Here is a 24,536-nt window from a genome sequence, read left to right on the forward strand (position 1 = left end):
AAAGCTCAATATAAAAAAAGTCAAACTGCCTGCAAAAAATAGTCCCAAGATTTATTATCTTATCTACCAGTATTGCACTGAAAGTGATACAAATCAAAATACACAAACAAAATAGCAGGCTGTAACTTTGTGTGTTTGTAATAATTCACCAGGGTTGAAAATATTTAACTAAATGCAAGTTTGGAAATTGTTCCAGTCTTTATTATAAGCATTTATAAGTAGAAAGAAGAATGTACTCGTGTAAACAGAAAATACATTTGTGGGGGGTTTAATTTGTCTTGCACATTGTCTGACATTTGGGATAAAAGTCAGATCAAATGTGAGATTTAGCATTCCAAACGACAGATTCAGAAATACACACAGGCACAGAAACACAGACACACAGACAGGAAACATACACACCTTGACATCACTAATCATTAGTAATGACATCAACACTGGCTTCTTTTTTTTTTTTTGACATCTTCATGCTTTTCCTCTTTTCAGTTTAATTGGTTCTTTTTTGTCTTTAATTACAAAGTATAGGATCCACAAGGAAGTTGTATAGTAACAAAAAAGGAAAGTTACAGAAATGGAAGCAAAAGGAAGCAAACATTAACTGTGACCTGAACACCGATAATTGGTATGAACATGAAATTAATTCCAGACTTCTTTTATAGTGTATAAATCAGTATAAAATTCGTACACATTTTATACTGGAATCAACTAAAGTAGACAAAAGCTAAAATATGAATTTTCTTTCAAGGATATTATTTTTCTAGTACCTTTGTTTGTTTTTTTAAACTGTTTATTTCAAGCATTAAAACTGTCTCAGGCATTTACCACATAACTGCCTTATGAGGGTCTGCTGAGTCTACAGTGGAGGAATATACACATCTTTTTGTAGAATATACCAAAACTAGCCTGTTCATTAATCAGAAAATAACATATATCTTAGTATATTACAGTGTATTCAGCTTGGCAGATTACATAATTAGCTATATAAGAACTTGCTCTGTCGTTTTCTGCATGTCGTCCTACAGCTGTGTCACTTACACTGACACATGATCATAAATAAATAAATAAATAAATAAATAAATAAATAAATAAATAAATAAATAAATGACCAAGTACATAAGCAAAAACACACATAAAAGTTTCAGAATAGCCCTTGGAATAAAGAGTCCACCAACTCCCCATCCACTTTCCCTTTTTTCCTACTAATCTTATTCAATACTTACTCTTTGTGTCTGCAGTTCTGTTCCTAACAAATACTCATGCTCATGATCCATTTGCCTTCTTCCACACGTCCATAATAGCAGACCAAATGCCAGGAACTAGTACTAGGAAAGTCGTATGTATCAGTCCTTTAACTGGTCGGACATGCTTGAACAGGCACAATGCCTACTGGCTGATTTCTTTGCCACATATTGAGCACAAGGTAGTATTTTATTCTAACTACAAGACTTCAAGGCCTTTAGATTCTTTAAACATGTCCCTATGAATCAAAAGATACCACTGCATATTGCTCTCATAGGCGCCCTTAACAAGGTAATACAATAAAGCCAAGAAATCAAAATTCTTTTAAATGTGACCAACAATAGTCACCATATTATAGAAGGCTCAAAGTCAAACATTTAACCTACACCTACCCCTAGCTGAATTATAAAAGAGTCAAGACTCTTGAATCTAAAAGAATTGTATCACAATAATTGTTCAATATACTGGATGTCAGTATCTAGTTTCACAGCTTCTTATGGATTTTTTCAAATCTGCTTAATGACGTAACTCAATTAATAATTCGGAAATGTTTTCCCCTCACTGCCCACATAAAGATGCAGTGGAATTCACGCTAACTTAGAAGTCAAAATGTTTTAATTGTGATGCCATAACATTACATTTGGAAAGTTCACAAATATACAGTCTTCACAAATATACTTGTCAGTAATCAGAGCCCATTTAAGTTTCCACCTCTTATTTTCTCCCGTGATCCTACATTGTCTTTTCTCAACAATACTCAGAAGTATTACGCATTTTATCTTATATATAAAACGATATAGACTTGCTTGTGAAGGTTCGAGCTGGAGGAGAAAACCTTTAAAATAATTTTCATTCATTTTTTTAACCATAAAATGTTCGAAAAGTATGGCTCAATTGTCGCAATGCAATGTTTTCAAGATTATGTATATGCTCTATACACAGTCAGATGGGTTCAAAATAGAAACCGTAGTTATTCACATAGTTTCATCCTAAAAATACCTTTGCAGTACAAGGGTGGTATCTTATCCTGTTTCTTAGCAACAAGCAGCAAGGGGCAAAAATGGATCTCCAAGAACCACATAATGCCTCACTTCTGTCCTAGCAGTATACCAAGTTCTCCTGCTATGAGACTCACATTGCGCTTCACTCTCAAGCTTTTTCCATCTTTCCTATTATGCAGATCTCTTGTCATTCTACTGTATAATTTCTGTTTAAAGTATTAGTCCTCTCTTCCGTTTGAGCAAATATGCTTAATCTTTCTATCATCCCTGTCTTCTGTCTTCTTCTGCCTCACACCTTCTTCACACCGTCACCTCGTTTTTACTCCCTGTCCACAGTGCCTGACTGCCTCCCCCTGCCCCAGGGAGGAAGTGCAGCTGTTCAATGGTGTTCTGTCGCTTTGCAGCAAACGCCATCCTGCGGGCGCTTTGGCCTATCGTTCCGGGGCCACCAGCAGAGCCGTGACCCTCCCCCCAACCAGTTCCATGACCAGATGACATGGTAGCAGCAGCGATGGTGCTGAACTCCTGTTCACAGCCAGATGTGGGGTGCGAATTCATCTTGATCATGTGGTGTCGTTCAAGTAATGGAGTCACGCACACGTTCTGCTGTGACTGCGTTTTCTTATGGTGGCTGAGGTGAGACATCATCCCCCCGTAGTCCCCCAACGTACTTCCCATCATTCTGTCGTCAGGAGACAACATTAGGCGTTCGTGGGACTTTCTCAGTGTCTTTGAGTTAGAACATTTGCTGGCGGCCATGGCTTTGTAATACTGGTGCTGCTGGTTTTTAGACAAGTAAGACAGGGTGCTTCCCTCTCCCAAAGCCAGCAGCTGGTCTTGAGACATCACCCGGCGTGGAGGCTGGATCACTGTCTCGAAGGTAGGACTGTACGGCGACTTGGGTAAAGGATAAGGGTTTGGCGTGGACGTAGAGGTAGGTAAATGCATTTGGGGTCGGGATGAGTGCAGGGGAAGCGTACCCCTTGTCCCTAGGGTGTAATCACCACCCCAATGCAAGTGATGCTGTGAGGAGTGGAAGGAAGGTGGTGCATCGTTGGGTCGTCTTTTCGAGCTATAATAACTTGTGTACTCATCCAGATCTTTTTCTGCATGTAGTTGAAAGACAAATTAGGTACAGCTTCAATAAGTCAATTAAATCAATACCAATCTGTTTTAAAGCAATTTGGAAAATACACGTATAAAACATTCACACACTTACCTAGTCTCTTGAGAGAGGAATAACGGTTAATATCAGGTTTCATAACAGCATCATATGTTGGAGGAAGCTGGGCCAGGTTGTGGAAAGAATGAGAGAAGGTTAGAGGGTGGCCTGTATTGTTGGTCTTGCTGGAGATCAGAGTTCCTGCAGTGGTTAGCTGGGCATTGTTCATCCTTGGAACACGTTCTGATAAAACAGAGAAGGATATGCATCTAAACACCATCGATAGGACAACAGGTAGGCATAAATTTTTTAAAGGGGTCCAATAATCATATTCTGCAAAGTCAATTATTTTAATTCATTTTTTATAAGAGTAGTGCTTTTAACAATGGACATTGTTTCAAAGCAGCATTACACAGATAAAGCAGTTACAAGTTGCAGAAAAGAATATATAAGTTTAGTGCCTATAAATCTGAGAATGTAGCCAGCAGAGATGGGAAGTAATGAAGTACTTATATTTTGATACTGTACTTAAATAGATTTTTTGGGTATCAGGACTTCACTATTTATCTTTTTTTTTTTTTACTTTTTAGTTTCATTCATTAATTTTTTTACACAAATATCTGTACTTTTTTCTTCTTACATTTTCAAACCAGTTCTTTGGTTTGAATCTATTTGGTGACATGATCAATATTTTTGCTTCACATTGCACACCATTTTTAGTCCATCAACCTATTTCTTGTCATTGTGCAGCTTTTTCAACCTACCATCATTTCCTGGCTCTCACACACCACAGACTAGCCTGTGAAGCTAACAACGAGCAAGGCAGAAGGCAACAAGAAGTATGGGACTGACATGGATGAGACAGAGGGAGTCAATGATGTAAACATGACTGAGAACAGAGACATTCCTGATCATCATCTTTTCACTGTTTGTGTTCTATATGGTGGATGTTCAGCCTGGATACTTTCATTAGAGAACAAAATTTTAAATACTTTTGTATTAATATATTAATATGACATGAGGTCCAGTTACCAACATGACACTAAAACAGGTAGTAGTAGGGACTTTTTACCTAAGTACATGTCAGAGCCCAAACTTCTTTACTTTAACTTGAGTGAAAAATTGTAGTCAGAACTTCAACTTTTAACACAGTCTTTTAAAACATGAGTATCTGCACTTCTACTTGAGTGAGGGATGTGTGTACTTTTGCAAATCTTTGGTAGCCAGTGGGACTCAAGACAGATGCCACTAGCTGAATTCTCATTTGCAGAATACAATCATTGTGAGTCTTTTTCTCCTATGAAACATATGGAACAGTTTGATCTTGATGAGCTTAAGGAGAAATAAATGCTTAATTACTGTCACTGTAAATTGGCAGTTTTCTCTATCTATCTATCTATCTATCTATCTATCTATCTATCTATCTATCTATCTATCTATCTATCTATCTATCTATCTATCTATCTATCTATCTATCTATCCATCCATCCATCCATCCATCCATCCATCACACACACACACACACACACACACACACACACACACACACACACACACACACACACACACACACAGCATCTATATTTTGACCTACCTATAGTAGCTGTGTGTTTGGGGCTGGACCCAGACTGGATTAAATTGTGTTTCCCAACTGCAAAAGAGCAGAGCAAATCCAGCTCATCATACTTCTATACTATACCTTCAAACTCATGTACGTATATATTAAACAAATATATGTATTTACCTCCTGTAGGTGGAGTCAAAATGAAAAGAAAATCTGTAATAATAATTACTGGATCAGATATTAATTATTTTGGGCTTTGAACAAATGTGTGTGTTTGTGTGTATATATATATATAGAGTTATGATGGCTCAACTTCCAATTATTCAATCACACGAATAGTATAATGAATAGTAAATGATAACTTTGATTCCCTTAGATTTAGATGTGGTACACAATTTACTACATGGTATCTTTGGTGGCAGACCACCGAAGATGGTCTTAACACTTAATATTTGGATATATTTTCATAGCTATAACCGCATTCTGGTGCTTTCTATTTTCAGCTATCATTTTTCCAGGCTTGTTGCACAGCTTCTTCAATTATTGTTTGTTTTAGGCTGGTAATTAGTACAAAAGTAATTCATTTATTCTCAGGATATTTAAATTCTTTTTATTTGTTCTGCCCAATGCTCCTTCAATGGCTCTTTCTGCTCTTTTCTCAGCTTCAAAATAACCTGCTTTTCTCCCATAGAATTTTTTAGAACAAATGCAACAAATGTCTTTGACATTTGAAAAACCCAAGGCTCAGTTTAACACTTTAAACAATTATTCTAACAGAATACACCGGGGCCACAAGGAACCTGTCAATCACACGTTCTAGTATTTTTGACCACTTTAGAAATGGGTGAGTTGAAAGTTGAAAGGTGCCAAATTAAACACACACAGATAAAAAAAAGAGGAAATAAAACTTTAAATTCTGATCCACCAGATTTATGGCAAATACAAAAGAATGATCCTTGTTGTTCCAATTCTTTTGAAAGGGACCGTATATGTCATTTTAACTGTTCTAACCTAATACATCTCATGCTTTATATGCATAACACTCACTCCGGTTGTCTTTGCTCTGAAGGACAGGTGTGTAATGGTTTTTGGACTGCCGTCCCTGGTTGCCTTTGGTGGTGGTGCTGTTGTTTCTCTCACTCTGCTGTACTGGACTGGACTGATGACGCAATATATCTACCAGTGATCTAATGAAAAAAAGAAAAAAGGCATAATAGGAGAATGTAAATCTGTAGATCAATGTTGACTTTATAGAAGAGAAGAAAAAAAGTCAAATTCGAGTTTAACCACCTGCATTAGATACTAATGTTAATTATACAGCCATATGAGAATAATACTATTCCTTCATTTTTATCTTTAACTTTTGCATACAAATTCTGCCATACGTTAATTAGTACAATTTAATTCTGTTTCTATGTTTCTATGTTAATATGTGTATGGAGTCAGTCACCTGGGCATATTGAGATCTCGGTTCCTGGGCCTACGAGAGACCTTGCGGAAAGCCACCTTCACTCCAATGGCCACGACCAATGTAAAAGAAATGACACCACCGATGACATAAACTGTATTGTTGCTTTGCTGCTGCAAAGGGTCGAAGTCTGGATCCGAACGGCTTGGGGGATGAGTTGCAGGCACCTGTGTGTTGGCCCAGATGGGCGAGTTGTAATTGGTGCAGACGTCCTGGTTTAGCCGGTTGCGCTGATGCTCACAGCAGAAGCGGTAATAGCAAGTGCCACAGCAGTAGATGTAAGTGCCCTTTGTGCAGTTAAAGGTGTGGTCAAACTGTCCCATTACATCATAGTAGCCCCTGCACACATCAACGTCCACCAGACGACGTGGTGGCGGCGCCACTTGCGCAGCCCCCAGTGGGGGTTTCAGGGCATCGGCTGTCATATTACGAGGGAGCATGATCTGAGGAAGAGGCTTCGCAGGGATTTCAGCCACTTCTGGTTCCACTGCTATGGCTGCTGCTTCTTTTCCTTTCCCTTTCAGTGAAGGGGTTGGAATGTCTTTGCTCCAGCCTCGCAAGAAAAGCAACAGTGGCCTGCCATTGGCTGAGTGACGCTCTGAACTAACAGCCACTGTGAAAATTACATGGTCCAAAAGAAGAAAAACACACAAAATGGCAGCGAATGGCATTTTGATGATGATGAGGGGGCGTCTCAGGGCGTCTCTGTGAACCAGAAGAGCAATGTAGCACTTCATGCAAACTGGTTCTTAAAGATATCAAAGACTGGTGTGTCGAGAAAGAAAATCAATACGGAACATACACAAGAGGTTAGATTTCACTTAACTAGTTCGCTTTTCTTCAAATACTACGCCAACTTTTTGCAGTCAACAAATGCAGGGTCGACAAAACCATTTTTAGTTGTTGCAGAACATCTAGATTATATTCAGTGCTGTTTGGGAAAAGAAATACTATAGAAATATCAACATCAAAACAGAACAGAGTGAAATCAAGTGGAAAATAGTCTTGAAACGATTTTTACAGTATTCGTTTCGTCTTAGTTCAACAATAACAAGTTTTTGATGTATGTTCTAGAAAAATGAACTTAGGTGTATGAATGATTTGTTGAAAAGTTCAGTGACGTGAATTTCATGGAATGTCAAACTTTTAAAAGCAACAGTATTCCACCTAAAGGGGAGCACGTAAACATTTCCGTTTCAGTGTAAACTTGTATACTGAAGTCTTCTGTTCTTTCTATTATAACTTGAATTATTCGTTTATTATTAATAAATGCATTTAGAAATGCCCTAGTTTCTTTGAACCTTTGAAAAAAATATCAATTTCAGATAAAAAGAAAACTAAACACAAAAAAAAAGTTTACTTGTGTGATTTACGTATTCTTTGTGAATTGTAAACTCGCATCAAATGTGTAATAGGACATCGTCTAAAAAAATGAGATGGAGGAGTTTTTGGTTGTGGTAATGGTTTAAGAAAAATCAAGTAAATCCCACGAAGACCTTTTTAAGCTTTTAGCTTGGAATTTTTAAATAAAAAGTCTTCTGTGTTTAGGAGGTCATCAAGACTATTCAAATAACTGTGAAAAATGTGACCGTAAATGAAACATCGACGAAGTGCACGTCTTTTTTTCTCGTATTAAGTTATACAGGATGATAGCTCATCCCAAAGACTTCAGAAGAGTCTAATCAGTGAGGGGAAAGAAGCTAGCAAGCATGTGTTAATCTGTGACTTGAAAATAAGTCAGAAATGAAGTGTGTCTGCTTGTATATGAGTTTTGAGGGAGTGATTGAGTCATTCATATGGCACATGTTCAGGGCAACAAAGTAAAACTATCCGAATTACAGTACAGAATAGTTTGTTTGCTTTTTTTACTTCTAATGTGTGGTTTCCAAATAGTGAAAACCAATGGAAAACTCATGTAAACATACAAATGGCTCATTATATGCTGGTGAATATAGCAGAATGCACTCTCGTCACTGGTTTCAAGAGTGTCCCTGAATATACCTTCTTATAATAACATGCTTTTATAAACTGAATTTGTTAATATTGTTATCCCATAACCTAATATTAACTGTCATGACTGGGATGGCTATACAAACTATGGCTTGAGGATATTTATTTTTTTTCGAAGACAAACCACTTTTCTAGTGCACTGAAATCAGGGAAGAATAGGAGTAAATGCGGACGCATAGAATGGCTTGGAGGTTGATTGATGAAGCAGAAACATGGCAGGCCTCGCAAGGACTAAATTAGCAGCAGGTCACTTCGTGGGGTTTAAGGAAGCGTCTGTCGGCCCTTTTATGGTCACTCAATCAAGGGCCAACTCCTACCAGTGAACGTGAGGTTAATTGCACAGCTAACAGTCACTCCTGAATAAAGCACTTCATGTGTAAGATCATGCTAAATGCAAGATAAAAGGGTAAAAAATGGATTAAAAAAAGCGTCTGAAATGTTTTTTGTTGTTTTTTCGCCCGACTTGGCACAGTTATCGTTTGGCACTAGTTTTGGCTGCACTTCAAAAAGCAGATGAAGAACAAGGAGACGAGTACTTCAAGGTGTGCAATTCAACATTTCATTTTTTTTTTGCAAAAAAGCCTGGCTCATAAAAAGAGAAATAAACATATGTTCCTGCAGTCTTCTTAAAAAATAAAGACTTTTCTTCCTGGCTGGTTTTTCAGTCATCCTTATTCACACTGGTGTCTTTTATTCAGTTCATTCTTCTTGGCTCTTGCATGCCTCGGTTAATTTGGAATTTTCACTGAAAGAAAAAGATATCAGAATGAGTGAAAATCCTATTTGGATCATTCATTTCTGAAAAACACATACAATCTCAAAATATACCAAGTATACCAGTTAAAATAACATTACAGGCAAGACTGGAAAAAAAAAAAGAAGAAAATGTCGGATACATATTTTGCATTTGATTTGGATTTGAAGTATAGCACTTAAGGAATATTTTACTTGGTGCACTTCATAATTCTATTATTTGGAAATAGTTTTTAATTTAAGTTTGGCTGATTGCACTTTAAAGACATATCTGGTCTTTATCTAATCAATACCACATTTTTTAAATACATTTCCTATGTTATAAAACACTTAAACCCAGACAGATGTTTTCAAGCAAAATAACACAAGTGGGATAATTTTTCATGAATCAGCATATTTCAAATCCTTTTTTTTTCATTTACTTTATTGTTAATCTAAATAACCATACACAGTATAACACAGTAAAATGCTTTTTATGACTGGTCCATTATATAGAATAGAATAGAATAGAATAGAATAGAATAGAATAGAATAGATAAACAAATAAAACAATAAAATAATAATAATAAATATAAGTTAAATATAAGTTATATATATATATATACACAATTTACAGTAAAATAAAAAACTTGACTTTTCCAGCTATTTGTTGTTTTCTGTTACTACAAAGTTGGAGGCACACAATTATATAGAACGGTTTTGTATGTAGTAAATATTTCCATTCACTTGAGCTAAGAGACCAAAACCCTGTTCCATAAAGACATGCTTTCCATGGGTGGCAGTGGAAGATCATAAGTGCCCTGCTATAGAGCTCTGATGCTATAGAGCATCCTTATTGAATGCTGCCTGCACCCCAGGCCTCCTCAGCTCACTTATCAGTACTGTACCTGACTTTACTAACACCTGACTGAATGAACACAAATCTCCCCAAGCACACTCCAAAATCTGGTGGTACATCTTCCCAGAAGAGTGGAGGTTATTGTAAGAGGAAATGCAGACTAAATTTGGATTGAGATGCTCAAAAAGCACAGCGAAACGTATGGCATGGTGACAAGCGTTTGTCCATATAGTGTATGCAGCAGTATTTATAGTCTAGTATGTATAATGTGCAATTTATAAGACATTTGACTATGTCCATTTATTCAGTAGCATCAAACACTAGATTCAAGCAATTTAATTATTGAATTCATACCAATAACTGATATAACTGCTTATTTATTTATTTAGCATAAACAAGTCTGCATTCAAATGTAAGTCACGTTCACATGCTAGAGATTTAACACCAAAACTGCACAGAATTTAGAAAAGAATGACACACAAATGGTGGGTGTTTGTCTAAAACAGCAGATTCCTCAGTTACACGTGATTCTGACTTTGGGTTTAAAAGGATTATTTTTGCCCAATATCAGCTCAAGGACTTGAGCAGCATTAAGGAGAAGTATTAAGTCCAGTGTCAGCGTTTGTTTCATTTTAACACATCATTCCAATATCTGTAGTAAGCATTGTAAAACTACAGAGGCCAATATTAAATGAAATACTTCTTTTTGGTTGACTTTCAGCAAGCATAAGCATATCAAATACTTATCAAAGTTATTAATATTAAAATGTAGAAATCAAAATAGCATGTTAAAGACGTGTTCCAACCTCTCAAATCTGATCTCGTGGTGTCTTGTGGCTTCATTAAGCTGTAGCTGTGTAAGCATGATTACATCAAACGCAAACTAATAGGATGTGCTGGAATAAGTGCCAAGTTTTTAGAAGCTGATGAATGATGAGGGTGAATGTAATATCGTTCAATTAAGCCATGTTTGCGGGGATCAGTGTGCTTGTCTTGTTTACTGTGATTTTGTATTTATTGCACATCTTCTATCTCTGAAGCAAACTACAGCGTGTGTGTTTTAAGACGGCAGACTAAAAACTACTGCATGAACTTCATGCTGGACATTTGCGTCATAGAAATGTTCCGATTCGAAGCTGACATACAATTCATGCTGTGACCAGTGCTCCCAGAACAGGCTCCTGAACTGCCATGAAACTGACCAGGATGAAGATTTTTCTCAAAAAATAAAAATAAAAAAATTATGTACTAAGCCGTGTTAAGCAGATTTAGTCGGCGTAAAAAAAAGTATCCAGATTCTATAGATAAACCACACATCTGGCAACACACTCAGTAGGCGAGAAAGCGAAGCGCAGATTTATACCTGGTTCTGAGGGGAAACAGAATCGCACACAGCATCAGGCGCTGCTAATTGTCCAAACTTTATTACACCAAACAGAATATGTAATCAGCCTCACTTCCCATTTTTTGTGCGATCTTTCCTATTAAGCGGGAGAAAAGTGTAGTTTGCATGTTTCAGCAGGCACAGTGCTTAGGCTTGTACATGCAGGATGTGGCCTAATTGTGCCTGAAACGGGTGCAAAAAGCCTGGTACATCTGCTCCTCTGTAATATCAACATTTAAAATCCTGATGGATGTACATCTGGCCCAAAAAGTGTATTAAAAACAATTTGAGCCCCAAAGCTCAAAAGCTCTTCGACATCCAGGTATCTGAATTCTATGAGCATATTGAGAAACTGCAGAAATTAAAATGCCGTTAAACAATCGTGTGATGTAATTTGTTGGACCTAAATTGAAACTAATCCAACCGTAATCTAAAATGAAAGGTGTCTTGTGTATTTTGGATGAGATGGAATGAAAAGAAAGAGTAGTATTACTGCAAAACACAGTTCTCTGTGGGAAAAAAAGATGAGTGCACACCAGCTTTAACACAATACTTGATATTTTCAACCTTCTACTATCTTGTTCTTCTTTCCCCACTCCAACATGGGGAACAAAAGAGAAAAAAAAAAGAAGTAGAAGGTTCACGGAGTGCAGAGGATGGTGTTTTATATAAATTAGAAAACACAGCAAGCTGTTCTCTGCAGTGGAGCTGCAATAAAGTCATTTATGATAGAACCACAAATATTATTAGTATGAACGCAAGTGCAAATAAGGAAAAAGAAAAAAAAATAATAAAAAAGATGATAGATAGATAGATAGATAGATAGATAGATAGATAGATAGATAGATAGATAGATAGATAGATAGATAGATAGATAGATGGATAGATGGATGGATGGATGGATGGATGGATGGATGGATGGATGGATGAAGTCATCAGTTGGATAATGGAACCAGAAATCATTGTAGGAACAAAAAAGCACACACATGGACCTTGTGATAAATGAGCTCTAAAAGAAGAAGACAACATCAAGACATCAGGTTCAACCCACGTCAGGCAAAAACAGAAAACTGAAAGAAGAGTTAAACTGGGGAAACAGGTGAATTTTCCAACTTGCCAGTTTTATTTGATTTAAAGCTTATATTTGTTGTACATTGAGATGCTTTTTCAGTTTCAGCACAGATGTAACGAAGTGGTTATATAAGTTACTTTAACCTTCCTATAAGCTCAAATTACACACATATATATATATATATATATACTAGCTGAAAGTACCCGTGCTTCGCTACGGCAGGCAGAACGCTAAGCAATAAGGCAATAAGCAGTAAGCACTGAGCAGGACTGGATGATCAGAGATCAGAACGTAACGTCAACAAATAACGTACTACCCCTTTGTAGTACCGATACAGGGCAAACTACTTTGAAAAGAATTTTTATCGTGCATCTGACATTTCATAAGAAACAATGTAGTAAGTTTCATGAGGATCCGTACTGTTATTTCGAAGAATTTACAATGCGTGAGAAATCGCGTTTTTCGCGAGTTAGCCGCGATCCAGGCGAATTTTTTAAAACCCTTTCTTAGTGAGCACTTAAGACCCAAGAGGAAGGTATGTTCCAAATTCTATTGCAATCCGTGCAGTGGTTTTTGAGATTTCGTGATGAGTGAGTGAGTCAGTCAGTGGTATTTAAGCTTTATATATATAGATACAGAAATGTATATATATGGCACTAGGGAAACCGCAAAAAACGTACACCACCCCCAAAATGCTATTTTATGTATAAATTTTTTCTTCATTTATTAATTAATAATGATATTTTTATTAATGAATTCAATATTTAAACATAAAACTCTATAAAAACAATTCCCTATAAGTTTTTTGGTCTATTGTGCCATCCACGAGAGACCGGGGGCACAAAATTCGATTTCGATTACATTTGTTTACTGTTTCACTGTCTACTGCCATAAGACATTTTTTTTGTATATACATTTTTCTCTTTGTTCACATACATATCTTTATATATCCTTTATATCTTATATTTTTATATTTTATTTTATATAGTTTTTATACTTTATACTTTATTTATCTGCTTTTTTCTTTCTCCCCATTCTATTCCCTCATGCCGGACCGTCGTATAAAGCATTTCACTGCATGTCGTACCCTGTATGTATGTGTATGTGATACATATAAAAAAAATTTAATTTGATTTGGTTTGATTATATATATATATATATATATATATATATATATATATATATATATATATATATATATATATATATATATATATATATATATGGATGGTGAAGAATTCATTAGGCATGGTAAAATCGACATAAAAGATTTTTTTAAAATCCCCTACAATTTGTGACCAATATAAAACCAATATAATATAGATTGATTTCTCCTCCCTAAACTGTTTCTCATGCGCGTTCTCTCAGCACCACTGCTGCTATATGAATATGACGCATCATAACACTACGGGGTCCGAGGTGTGTCCTGACAGTCACATAGAAAGTAGAATAACATGGCAGAGGTAGAGTTGCATCTTCCTGGAGATGGACCAGGAAAAGAGCAGGACACTTACTAGTCCTTAGCTCTGTGTTTTCTTTTAGGTAGCTTTATGTTGGTTTTTTGTAGCACCAGGGTTCAGTAGGAACATTGTCTCATTTCACTGTGTACTGTGTCAGTTATATACTTGTATGTTCTCTGTCTGATGTTGCACTGTGGAACGAGTAACTAAAAAAAAACATTTCACTATGTTACATCACGTATGTAATATGTATATGTCAAACAACCATGAACCTTTAAATCAGTTCTCCATTCTCCTCCAAACTTCTCTCAGCAGCTAGGTGTCTCTACTCACTGAGGTACACTGGATATGCAGTATTTTGTATTTCACATTTTGTGTGCAAACTTTAAAGACCCTTGCGCATGAAAATAACACGAAATCAGCAGAGATACTCAGAATAAGCCATCAGCACCATTTAACCATGTTTTTTTGCTTTAATTCTGCATCTAAATGATTTTCTGTGTTGTTTGTTGTTCTGCTGCCACATGACTGGCAGGTTAGATAACTACATGAAAGTGCAGGTATCCCTCATAAAGTGGACCATAAGTGTTTGGGATAAAAAAGGATGTGTCAGAGGTTATGAATTATTACTTAATTAGCAAAAAGCTGCTTTTTGAGTATCCCTGCACATTACTGCAAAAAATAGAAGCAAAAACAGAGACTAAAGAGACAAAAAGCAGCTATCTGAGAAAGAAATGGAAGCAAGTAAATTGTGTGAGTGGGCATGAAATGAAGGTTTTTGGAACATGTAGTGGTTTTTATCTAAAACACTGTAGGAGGAGTAGCGTTTGGGAAACTGAAATAAATCTGCAAGATGGTTTAACAATTTTTCGATTACACAACAGATATCAGAACGAAAAAATCGAATCCGTTTGCCATGAGAGGAAATTGTCAAAAAAATTATGTTTTTTTCTTTGTTAGTTCGTTTGCTTTTATTTCAAATATATAATGAATAGTGTGAGGGAGAAGGTTTATGCAGTCAGCTTTAGATGATCTCAGAGATTATGTGACTTGTGAAATCGTTTGCAGTTTCGACTGATACACTGATTTCGACAAAAGTATTGGGACACCCGACCTTTACAGCTATAAGTGGTTCTTCCCCAAAATATTATCACAAACTTGGAGACAAACAATTTTACAGGGTCGCTTTGGATGTGGTAGGATTATATAATTATGAGACCCAAATCTGTTCCAGCATGACCATGCCCCTGTGCACAAAGCATTCTCTGGTTGACATGGGTTGGAGTGGAAGATCCAACCAATATGGAGAGAGCTCTGACCTCAACCCAAGTGAAAACCTTTGGGATGAATTGGAACGTTGACTGTACCCCATACCTCCTCACTCTACATCAGTACCTGACTTTACTAACACCAATGTGACGACATGAACACAAATATCCACAAACACACTCCAAAATCTAGTGGAACATCTTCCCAGTAGAATGGAGGCTATTATAAAAGCAAATAGAGACTAAATGGGGAATGGGATGTTCACATACCACATATAGCTTATGGTGAGGTGTCCACAAACTTTTTTTTCCTTAATAGTGTATTCAATACTTTGGTAATTCACTTAAAAAGGCAAGCAAATTTAGTACTTTTAGTACAGTTCTGCCTCCATTTTCCCCAATCTTCTCTTTTCTTCAATGTAGGCTATAGTATACATCCTCCGATCTTATCAAACTGCTTCTCATACAACGTCAAGGGCCGACATAAGACATTTGGTCGAAAGCACAATCCGCCCACATCCACATGCAGGCATTCTCAGACACCCATGATTCCCAGGTGTCACTGTGGTTAAAATGGGACAAAAACAATGCCATCATTTCCCACATTTAAAGCATTGTCAATTTTGTTTTCCTGACCATGGAAGGTTGAGCCATCGACAGGATTCGAACTCGTGATTAATCTCCAACCAACAGGGAGAACGCTTTTGTTGTTGGAAATTCCTAAAGCAGACCATATATGCTCTTACTCTCGACCTTGACTATGATATTCCATCTAAGTATTCATTAAAAGATCTAAAAATCCATCACAGGACTCACATGATTATATTAAACAGTTTCACAAAAAGATAAAGTGTCATAGCCTAAGGTGGATTATTCATTTTTAATTGTATATTTCAAGAAAAATATTAGTAGTTTCCACTTAGTGCATGTCTCTTGGACCTTGATTGACCACCTCCATATGTTCTGGACCAGCACTAAGGTTTAAAACATGGTCTGAGGTACCGTATCAGTGCTCCTGTCCCTCTCTTCTTTGCGGATCCGCCCGATTTAGACCCGACTCCCTACCTCTGGATGGAGGTTAATTGAAGATCGAAATGTGCAGCTGAGAATGGTTTCATGTGAACTGCCTAAAGATCCATGAAGTTACTGAGCAACTCAAGAACTAAAAGAATGGATTTGAGCTGTAAATAATACAAAAAGTCTGCCACAGTGGCTCAGTGTCTTGAACTGTTCACTGAACAGAACAACTCAACAATGATTTGTTCCTCTCAATGCTTTTCCTCAAACCATCAGTTTTTCTTTGCTACTGTCACCACTGATTTTGCTCATTAGGGAAAAACTTATAGGTACTAAAATTTTAATTGCAATTGTATAACCTACTAATCTCTAAAGCTGCTTTGGGACAATGTCCATTGTTAAAGGTGCATGAGAGGTGCATGCACAGAGCTTCCATTTTAACAGGGGTTTTGATACACACCATCTGCGTCAGAGGCGCATTACTGGCGCTGCGCTTGTATGGAATGGAGTTAGGCAGAATATAGCATGTGCCGCAGCACAGGCTCCGAATGCTAAAACAATTCATGTCAGATCAGGGCGTGACCAGGCTTCCAGGCTATGATTCACTTGGAAGTATAGAGACATCTCAGCATCCTATCTGAAAATACACGATTACGTAGGGTTTCACTGTCAACTACCACCAGGGGTTAGTCCTAAAAAAACAATTACATCATGGTGCATACGTATATACATAGAAGTGCAGTTCCTACTAAAATGAAAAAAAAAAAAAAAAACAGGATTTAAAAACATTTTTAGACCCCATTCTGGATGTAAAAGCCTAAATATCATCTTATACCCAAAACTTAAGTTCTATCTGCTGTGCATTTCAAATGAATTGTGGAATAGTTTGTCTCTTTAGTGGTTTACCCTTTCCGTTCACAATTTGAGTACGAGACGCATTAGAGACCATAGAATCAGTGCCTACTTCCTTATTTAAATGATCTGCTGCAGGGTGTACTGTCCTACCAGCAGGTGATGAGCCAGTCAATCATGAAATGAGTCACAGTATTCCTTCACCGACTGTTTAGTGACGACAGCTTAAGTGCTATGCAAACTTCATGAAAGTCAGCGAAATTTAGGATTTAGAGACACACTGCCCATGTGGAGACTTTTATGGAGACGTTCTGAGGGGAAAACTGGGAACATAATGTTCAGCGCATACCAGGCATGCACTCGCTGACACAATGTATTTTTACAACCTGAGGTTTTCTTTCCTGCAAAGAGGGAAATCGTAACAACGGGCACCACCCTGCATTAAAAGCCGATAGACGTCCACTATGACGAGTTGAAAATGTTGCTTTCTGGTGAAATTCTCAGATAAGTATCAGCATTTTGAGTAAATTGAATCGTCATTGGGATCAGTATCAGTATCAATGTTGATTTATGTCCATCATCATCATCATCAATTAAAGTACTAATCACTAACGGAATATGTTACAATTTTTTAATACCACTTTAAAATATCGCTACAACTAGTTTCAAAGGAAATCATCCTGGTAGTTTGGGATTAAGGCTGTATCATCATCACTGTACCCCGCAACATCGTATATCTGCAATAAATGGACATTCGGTTCAACCCAGATGAGGATGGGTTCCCTCTTGAGTCTGGTTCCTCTCAAGGTTTCTTCCTTATGCCATCTCGGGGAGTTTTTCCTTGCCACAGTCGCCACTGGCTTGCTCATCAGGGACAAACTTACTTATAAATATTCACTTTTAATCACCACATTATCTGTGTAAAGCTGCTTTGAGACAATGTTCATTGTTAAAAACGCTGTACAGATAAAAATGAATTGAATTGAATTTACTGGAAGTCTAATGGTAAGAACGTGGTGTTACTGCAATCGTTCAATTTCATTAGCGCACAAGGTCGATGGAGCAGTTTAACCAGTGAACAAGCACTTTTGTCAAAGTCTTTGGTCAAAAGGAAGCAAGGTTGCCAGGTCTGTAAAAAAAAAAAATAATCAAGCACAATCGATATTAATCTTTACATTTGTGAAATTTGGCAGACACATTTACCCTGAGCGACTTACATTTATCTCATTCATATAAATGAGCAGCAATAGGGTTAAGGGCCTTGCTCAGGGGCCCAAGAGTGCCAGCTTGGTGTAGCTCAGATCTGAGCTCATTCCTTCGGATCCAATGCCTTAAACACCAAACAAAGATCCAAAAATTCCTTAACATAAAAAAGCTGACACTCCCAATCCCTGTCTCCAAAACTCCCACATAGTAGCTACACTTTTCCAATATGTCTTAATTCAATTCATGTTCATTTGTATATCGCCTTTAAACAATGTAACGCCTTTAAACACTGTGTCAAAGCAGCTTTCATTTAAAAAAATGTACAAGTTTGTTCCTTATAATTGTAATTTTATCTATAATGAGCAAACCAGTGGCTACTGTGGCAAAGAAAAACTCCCTGAGACGGCATCAAGAAGAAACCTTGAGAGAAACCAGACTCAAAAGGGAACCCATCCTCATCTGACACCGAAAGTCCATTCATTATAGTTTTATCATTGTAAAATGTGAATTGTTTAAATGCAAACTGTGGTCCTGAGATATTAGACTTTTTTTTTTATAAGTTTTATATTTTATGTTTAAGGGTATAAATCAAGTAAATGAATAAATGATTATTGTTTGGCACTACTTTCATTTCATATGCATTTAATAGAATGCCAATACCTTAATTCTAGTGACACGTTGTTCATGTAAACATGAATATATATATATATATATATATATATATATATATATATATATATATATATATATATATATATATATATATAATATGCATATAATCTGCATTATGCAGAAATGCCTTGTTTTTACACCAAAACAAAAAGACTGCTGATTTAATCATCTACACTGCCTTACAGTTTAATCTGACTCTTTCTAATATGGTGGACCGTAGTTAGCATTGGCTAGCAAGCCATCAGCTAATGCTGCATTTACCATGTTACTGTATCCATGGTTACCCACTGCAGCTTCCTAACCAGTAGCTCAAGATCTGAACAGCACAGCATGGTCGTTAAGATTGAGGAGCACATTTTCTTTCTTGCAGTCTGTCGCTCGGATGTGCTCGTCGCAGCGTTCATTCATCCATCCGTTCCGAACGACGTGCAAATGCCGTCCTGAATATGCATGCACTATATTTTTAAAAGCGAAGGCTTGCGTGACCTCGTCTCACACATTGAGTCATACGCTAAAGCCTTGTTGATGAGTAACAGTTACTGCCATAACATAAGCTTCACTCTGTCCTTACACAACAAGCATGTAGGCTTGACTGATGCAACGCACCATTATGCTAAGAATAACACTTTCGAAAGAGAGGCTCGAGAGTGGACCGAGCAGAACGCATCTACTTCAACGTGACCTAGTAGTAGGACAAAGCCTCATTTCATTCAAAGAGGAGTGTAGAGAGAACATAAATTATGGGGAGGGGTGAAAGGGAAAAAAAAGGTGTGTGTGTGTGTGTGTGTGTATTGGGTGTTGGAGAGCACACAGATGTGCACCGTGTAGGGGGTTGGCTAGTCGGAGAAGAACCCAATGCCGCAAGGTGGGGGAAGAGACGGGGAGAGAGGAGGGGTCTTTGTGGATCAGGAGCCGTGCAGAAGAAGGTATAAAAAAGGGGAAACATAGAGAGTGTGTATGTCTATGTGTGTGTGTGTGGGGGGGTGTTGGAAACAAATACAGCCTCAGTGTGTGTTCTGACCCGTCTGCATGACTGGCTGTGCCGCCCATTTCTGCACTGTGATGGTCGCAGAATGAAGCAAAGCACCAAAAGCAGAACCCCTATCAGATGCCCACATCTATGCACATGCACATATCTTTCGCTCCCCTCTCTCTCTCTCTCTCTTTCTCTGTATTGTACACACATCTACATTAGATTTCTCCCCCCAGCATCTCTTGTCGTTTTTTTTATAAACCAGTATATAGAAGGGGCTCTTTCAACACTGCATCATAACATAAATAGAAGGAGAGTGTGAGAGAGAAAGAGAATAGAAATGGAAGCAAAAACAAGAAAAGGGCCCTTCAATATATATATATATATATATATATATATATATATATATATATATATATATATATATCCAAATCTGTTTATTTCACTCCCACGGCATAAATAGTGACTCTGCCTAGTTGCTTTGTCGGATCTGATTTTGTATGCTAAGTACACCGTCCCTGTCAATGAGCACCGAATAATAATAGCACACACCGTCTCATTTGTTTTCCTTTCCCCCCCCCTTCAATTACCAGCCCTCGCTCCTTGACAGAAAAGGACGCAGGGTGAGATCAGTTACAGGTAGAATGAAAAAGGCGAATGAGGAGACAAAGAGCAGATGATGGAGTGAAACAGTGGAAGAACGAGCAGGCCTTGGACCACACTGTAATCAACCCATGTGCTGCATTCAGATGGTATAACATCCAGCAACAAGTTCTGGTATTCGAGGATTAAAAAATAACACAGGAATGTAACACAGGAGTCTATTTCTTTTATAGAGCACTGAGGGATGTGATTTTCATCATGAAAACACAGAATAGCATGACATCAAGGGGGGGTTTGGGCATGCAAGGAGTCTATAATGCATTGGTTCATATGCATATACACAACTGATCTTACACACACATACACACACATATACTCACACAAACAAAAGAGAAGCACCATTTGTAAGTGATTAGAATGAATATTAATAAGAAATAGGAATCAGAATGAAACCGTCCTGTTTACCTGCATGGAGCTTCTTTTTTTATGATTATTATTTCAATTCTTCTTTAGTCTCCAAACATCTGCTTTGCATTCCTTTGAAAGTTGCGTGATCTATTGCGTCCTTTCTTCAATCGTCATGGTTTTTTTTGTTGTTGTTGTTGTTGTTGTTGTTGTTGTTGTTGTTGTTTTTTATGGATTTGAACGTGTTGCTTGTAAAGAACGCGCGAGCTCCGTGGCACATACAAAAAAATATATAGAACGCAGTGCCTTCAGCGCGTGCACACACACACACACACACACACACACATACAAATATATATATATATATATATATATATATATATATATATATATATATATATATATATATATATATATATATATATATATACCATACACCGTGGAGGTGGAAAAAGAAAACGCAAGAGAGGAAAAGAACCCTGTTTGTCCCAGATCAAGGCTTATTCTCCTTTTTTTCCATCTTTGTTCCAGCGTCCTGTTGGAGATCCAAAACCAGGAAAACATCCGACTTGATTTTTTCTTTCATTCGCAGCGCGCAGCATCGTCGGCGCACCATCTAGCGCGCGCTAACGTGCGCAAAAAAAGAAAAAAAAAAAAAAAGAAAAGAAAAGAAAAGACAGAAAGAAAAAAAGAAAAGAAAATGTGCAAATGACCTCGGTCGTGCATAGATTAGATTAGATTAGATTAGATTAGATAGATAGATAGATAGATAGATAGATAGATAGATAGATAGATAGATAGATAGATAGATAGATAGATAGATAGATAGATAGATAGATAGATAGATAGATAGATAGATAGATAGATAGATAGACTGACTAGTTCAATACCCCATGGAGAAGACGTGCTTTGTTTATGGACCGGCAGCAGCAGCAGCAGTGCGCGTGCATTCTGGTCCCAGCATCCAGAAGAAATGGATTTCTAAGAAAAAAAACGAAAAAAGCTAGAGACCATAAAAAGCTCTATCCCAAGCCAGAGACCGGTGGTGTTCTATGTTTCTATGTGCGTAAAAATGTTCAATCAAAAACGCAGGATGAGGATGAGAATTCTTTTGGGCTCCAATTAACTCAGCGCGCGCCCTCCCTTTTTTTTTTTTTTTTTTGCCTAAGGAGATAATCATTTCCGCTCCAGTGCAATGCGAGAAATAGGATTGCTCCCTGTATAAACCCGGATCAAGCATGCAATGATTGGACCAAATGGCAATTGAGTGCATTTTCATTTGCCAAACGTGGGAAATTATCTACCAATCTTTAACAATATTGGAATATATTGGAATGAAAAGAAGAATTGGCAAATATGTAAAACTCAAATGCAACAGTTTTGCCATTTGAGCTTGTTTCTAGTCCAAGTTTTGTCCTTCTTGTTACTAATTTGTATGCATTTGTATATGGTGGCCAGTAACAAAGTAACTGTAATCCTCAGTTTCACAAATTAAATTCTTCATAGTTCTGAAGTTCATCAAGTGTACAAGTGTCGGCTGTTTCCTACATTATCAGTTGTTTATATTATGATGATCAAAATATATAATACTGTTGTCTTTGCACTGTCTTGTGTTGTCCTGCACTGTCTTGTGTTGTCTTTGCACTGTCTTGTGTTGTCCTGCACTGTCTTGTGTTGTCTTTGTACTGTCTTGTGTTGTCCTGCACTGTCTTGTGTTGTCCTGCACTGTCTTGTGTTGTCTTTGCACTGTCTTGTGTTGTCCTGCACTGTCTTGTGTTGTCTTTGTACTGTCTTGTGTTGTCTTTGCACTGTCTTGTGTTGTCTTTGTACTGTCTTGTGTTGTCCTGCACTGTCTTGTGTTGTCTTTGTACTGTCTTGTGTTGTCCTGCACTGTCTTGTGTTGTCTTTGCACTGTCTTGTGTTGTCCTGCACTGTCTTGTGTTGTCTTTGTACTGTCTTGTGTTGTCTTTGCACTGTCTTGTGTTGTCTTTGTACTGTCTTGTGTTGTCCTGCACTGTCTTGTGTTGTCCTGCACTGTCTTGTGTTGTCTTTGCACTGTCTTGTGTTGTCCTGCACTGTCTTGTGTTGTCTTTGCACTGTCTTGTGTTGTCTTTGTACTGTCTTGTGTTGTCCTGCACTGTCTTGTGTTGTCCTGCACTGTCTTGTGTTGTCTTTGCACTGTCTTGTGTTGTCCTGCACTGTCTTGTGTTGTCTTTGCACTGTCTTGTGTTGTCTTTGCACTGTCTTGTGTTGTCCTGCACTGTCTTGTGTTGTCTTTGTACTGTCTTGTGTTGTCCTGCACTGTCTTGTGTTGTCTTTGTACTGTCTTGTGTTGTCCTGCACTGTCTTGTGTTGTCCTGCACTGTCTTGTGTTGTCATGGTACTGTCCTGTGTTGTCCTGCACTGTCTTGTGTTGTCTTTGCACTGTCTTGTGTTGTCCTGCACTGTCTTGTGTTGTCTTTGTACTGTCTTGTGTTGTCTTTGCACTGTCTTGTGTTGTCTTTGTACTGTCTTGTGTTTTCCTGCACTGTCTTGTGTTGTCTTTGCACTGTCTTGTGTTGTCCTGCACTGTCTTGTGTTGTCTTTGTACTGTCTTGTGTTGTCTTTGCACTGTCTTGTGTTGTCTTTGTACTGTCTTGTGCTGTCTTTGCACTGTCTTGTGCTGTCTTTGTACTGTCTTGTGCTGTCTTTGCACTGTCTTGTGTTGTCTTTGCACTGTCTTGTGCTGTCTTTGCACTGTCTTGTGCTGTCTTTGCACTGTCTTGTGTTGTCTTTGCACTGTCTTGTGCTGTCTTTGCACTGTCTTGTGTTGTCTTTGCACTGTCTTGTGCTGTCTTTGTACTGTCTTGTGTTGTCTTTGCACTGTCTTGTGTTGTCTTTGTACTGTCTTGTGTTGTCGTTGCACCTGGTTGCACACATGCACTTTATGTGGCGAGGACACTCACTAGTCCTTAACCCTGTCTTTTCTGTTTCTGTGATTGTTCTTGCATGTAGCATCAGGGTTCTGGAGGAACATTGTTTCATTTCACTGTGTACTGCGTCTGCTATATATGGTTGAAATGACAATAAAAAGCTTTTGAACTTGACTTTACATCCATGGTGAGCAGACAAATCTCAGAATCTATCACCATTGAACCTTGAGGTGAACACAAAATCACTGAAACTGAACAGCTAATTCTTAGTATTTTTTCCCCCCATTCTTCTATGGTCAATTTGAGCTGATTTAATGCCTATGGTCGCCTCAGAATCATGTTCCTGGCAAAAACGAGTGAAATCTGATGTAATCTGCTCCTGTTCTATCCAAGCCACCTCAGGATTTGACAGTTGTGAGATGTTTTAATGGCAACAGAGATCACATTCTGATGTTCGATGTGAACATTAATGGAAACTCGATTTTATGTGTTGTGATTAGTTTGTGTCTCAGTTTCTTTGAAGTGTTTCTCGAATCCTCCTCAATATTTGCAAACCAGTAAGTGCATTTTTTACAAATTGGATTTCTTGCAAAAACCTGCACTTTTCTCAAAATCCTTCGTTTACCTTTCAAAAGTAAGTTTTTGTGTCAATGAACATCTCATTCCCACCAGAATAA

At 37.6% G+C, this 24,536-nt stretch overlaps 1 protein-coding gene across 2 annotated transcripts; it reads right to left on the bottom strand.

The window, feature by feature from the left end:
* Nucleotides 1-179: 179 nt before the first annotated feature.
* Nucleotides 180-22,103, bottom strand: shisa7b (shisa family member 7). 2 transcript variants are annotated; one of them, XM_083544282.1, is made up of 6 exons: nt 21,838-22,103; nt 6,417-9,189; nt 6,014-6,153; nt 4,997-5,053; nt 3,460-3,645; nt 180-3,346 (listed from the first exon to the last, which is right to left on the bottom strand). In XM_083544282.1, exons 2-6 carry the CDS (start codon nt 7,169-7,171, stop codon nt 2,541-2,543), a joined length of 1,944 nt encoding a protein of 647 aa, XP_083400408.1. In that variant the 5' UTR covers nt 7,172-9,189; nt 21,838-22,103; the 3' UTR covers nt 180-2,540. The 2 variants fall into 2 exon arrangements, with proteins under 2 accessions (XP_083400408.1, XP_083400407.1); XM_083544281.1 differs by lacking the exon at nt 21,838-22,103 and adding an exon at nt 21,008-21,309.
* Nucleotides 22,104-24,536: the final 2,433 nt, after the last annotated feature.

This window comes from Silurus aristotelis (genome assembly GCF_946808225.1).
Source record: "Silurus aristotelis genome assembly, chromosome: 6".
NCBI classification, from domain to species: domain Eukaryota; kingdom Metazoa; phylum Chordata; class Actinopteri; order Siluriformes; family Siluridae; genus Silurus; species Silurus aristotelis.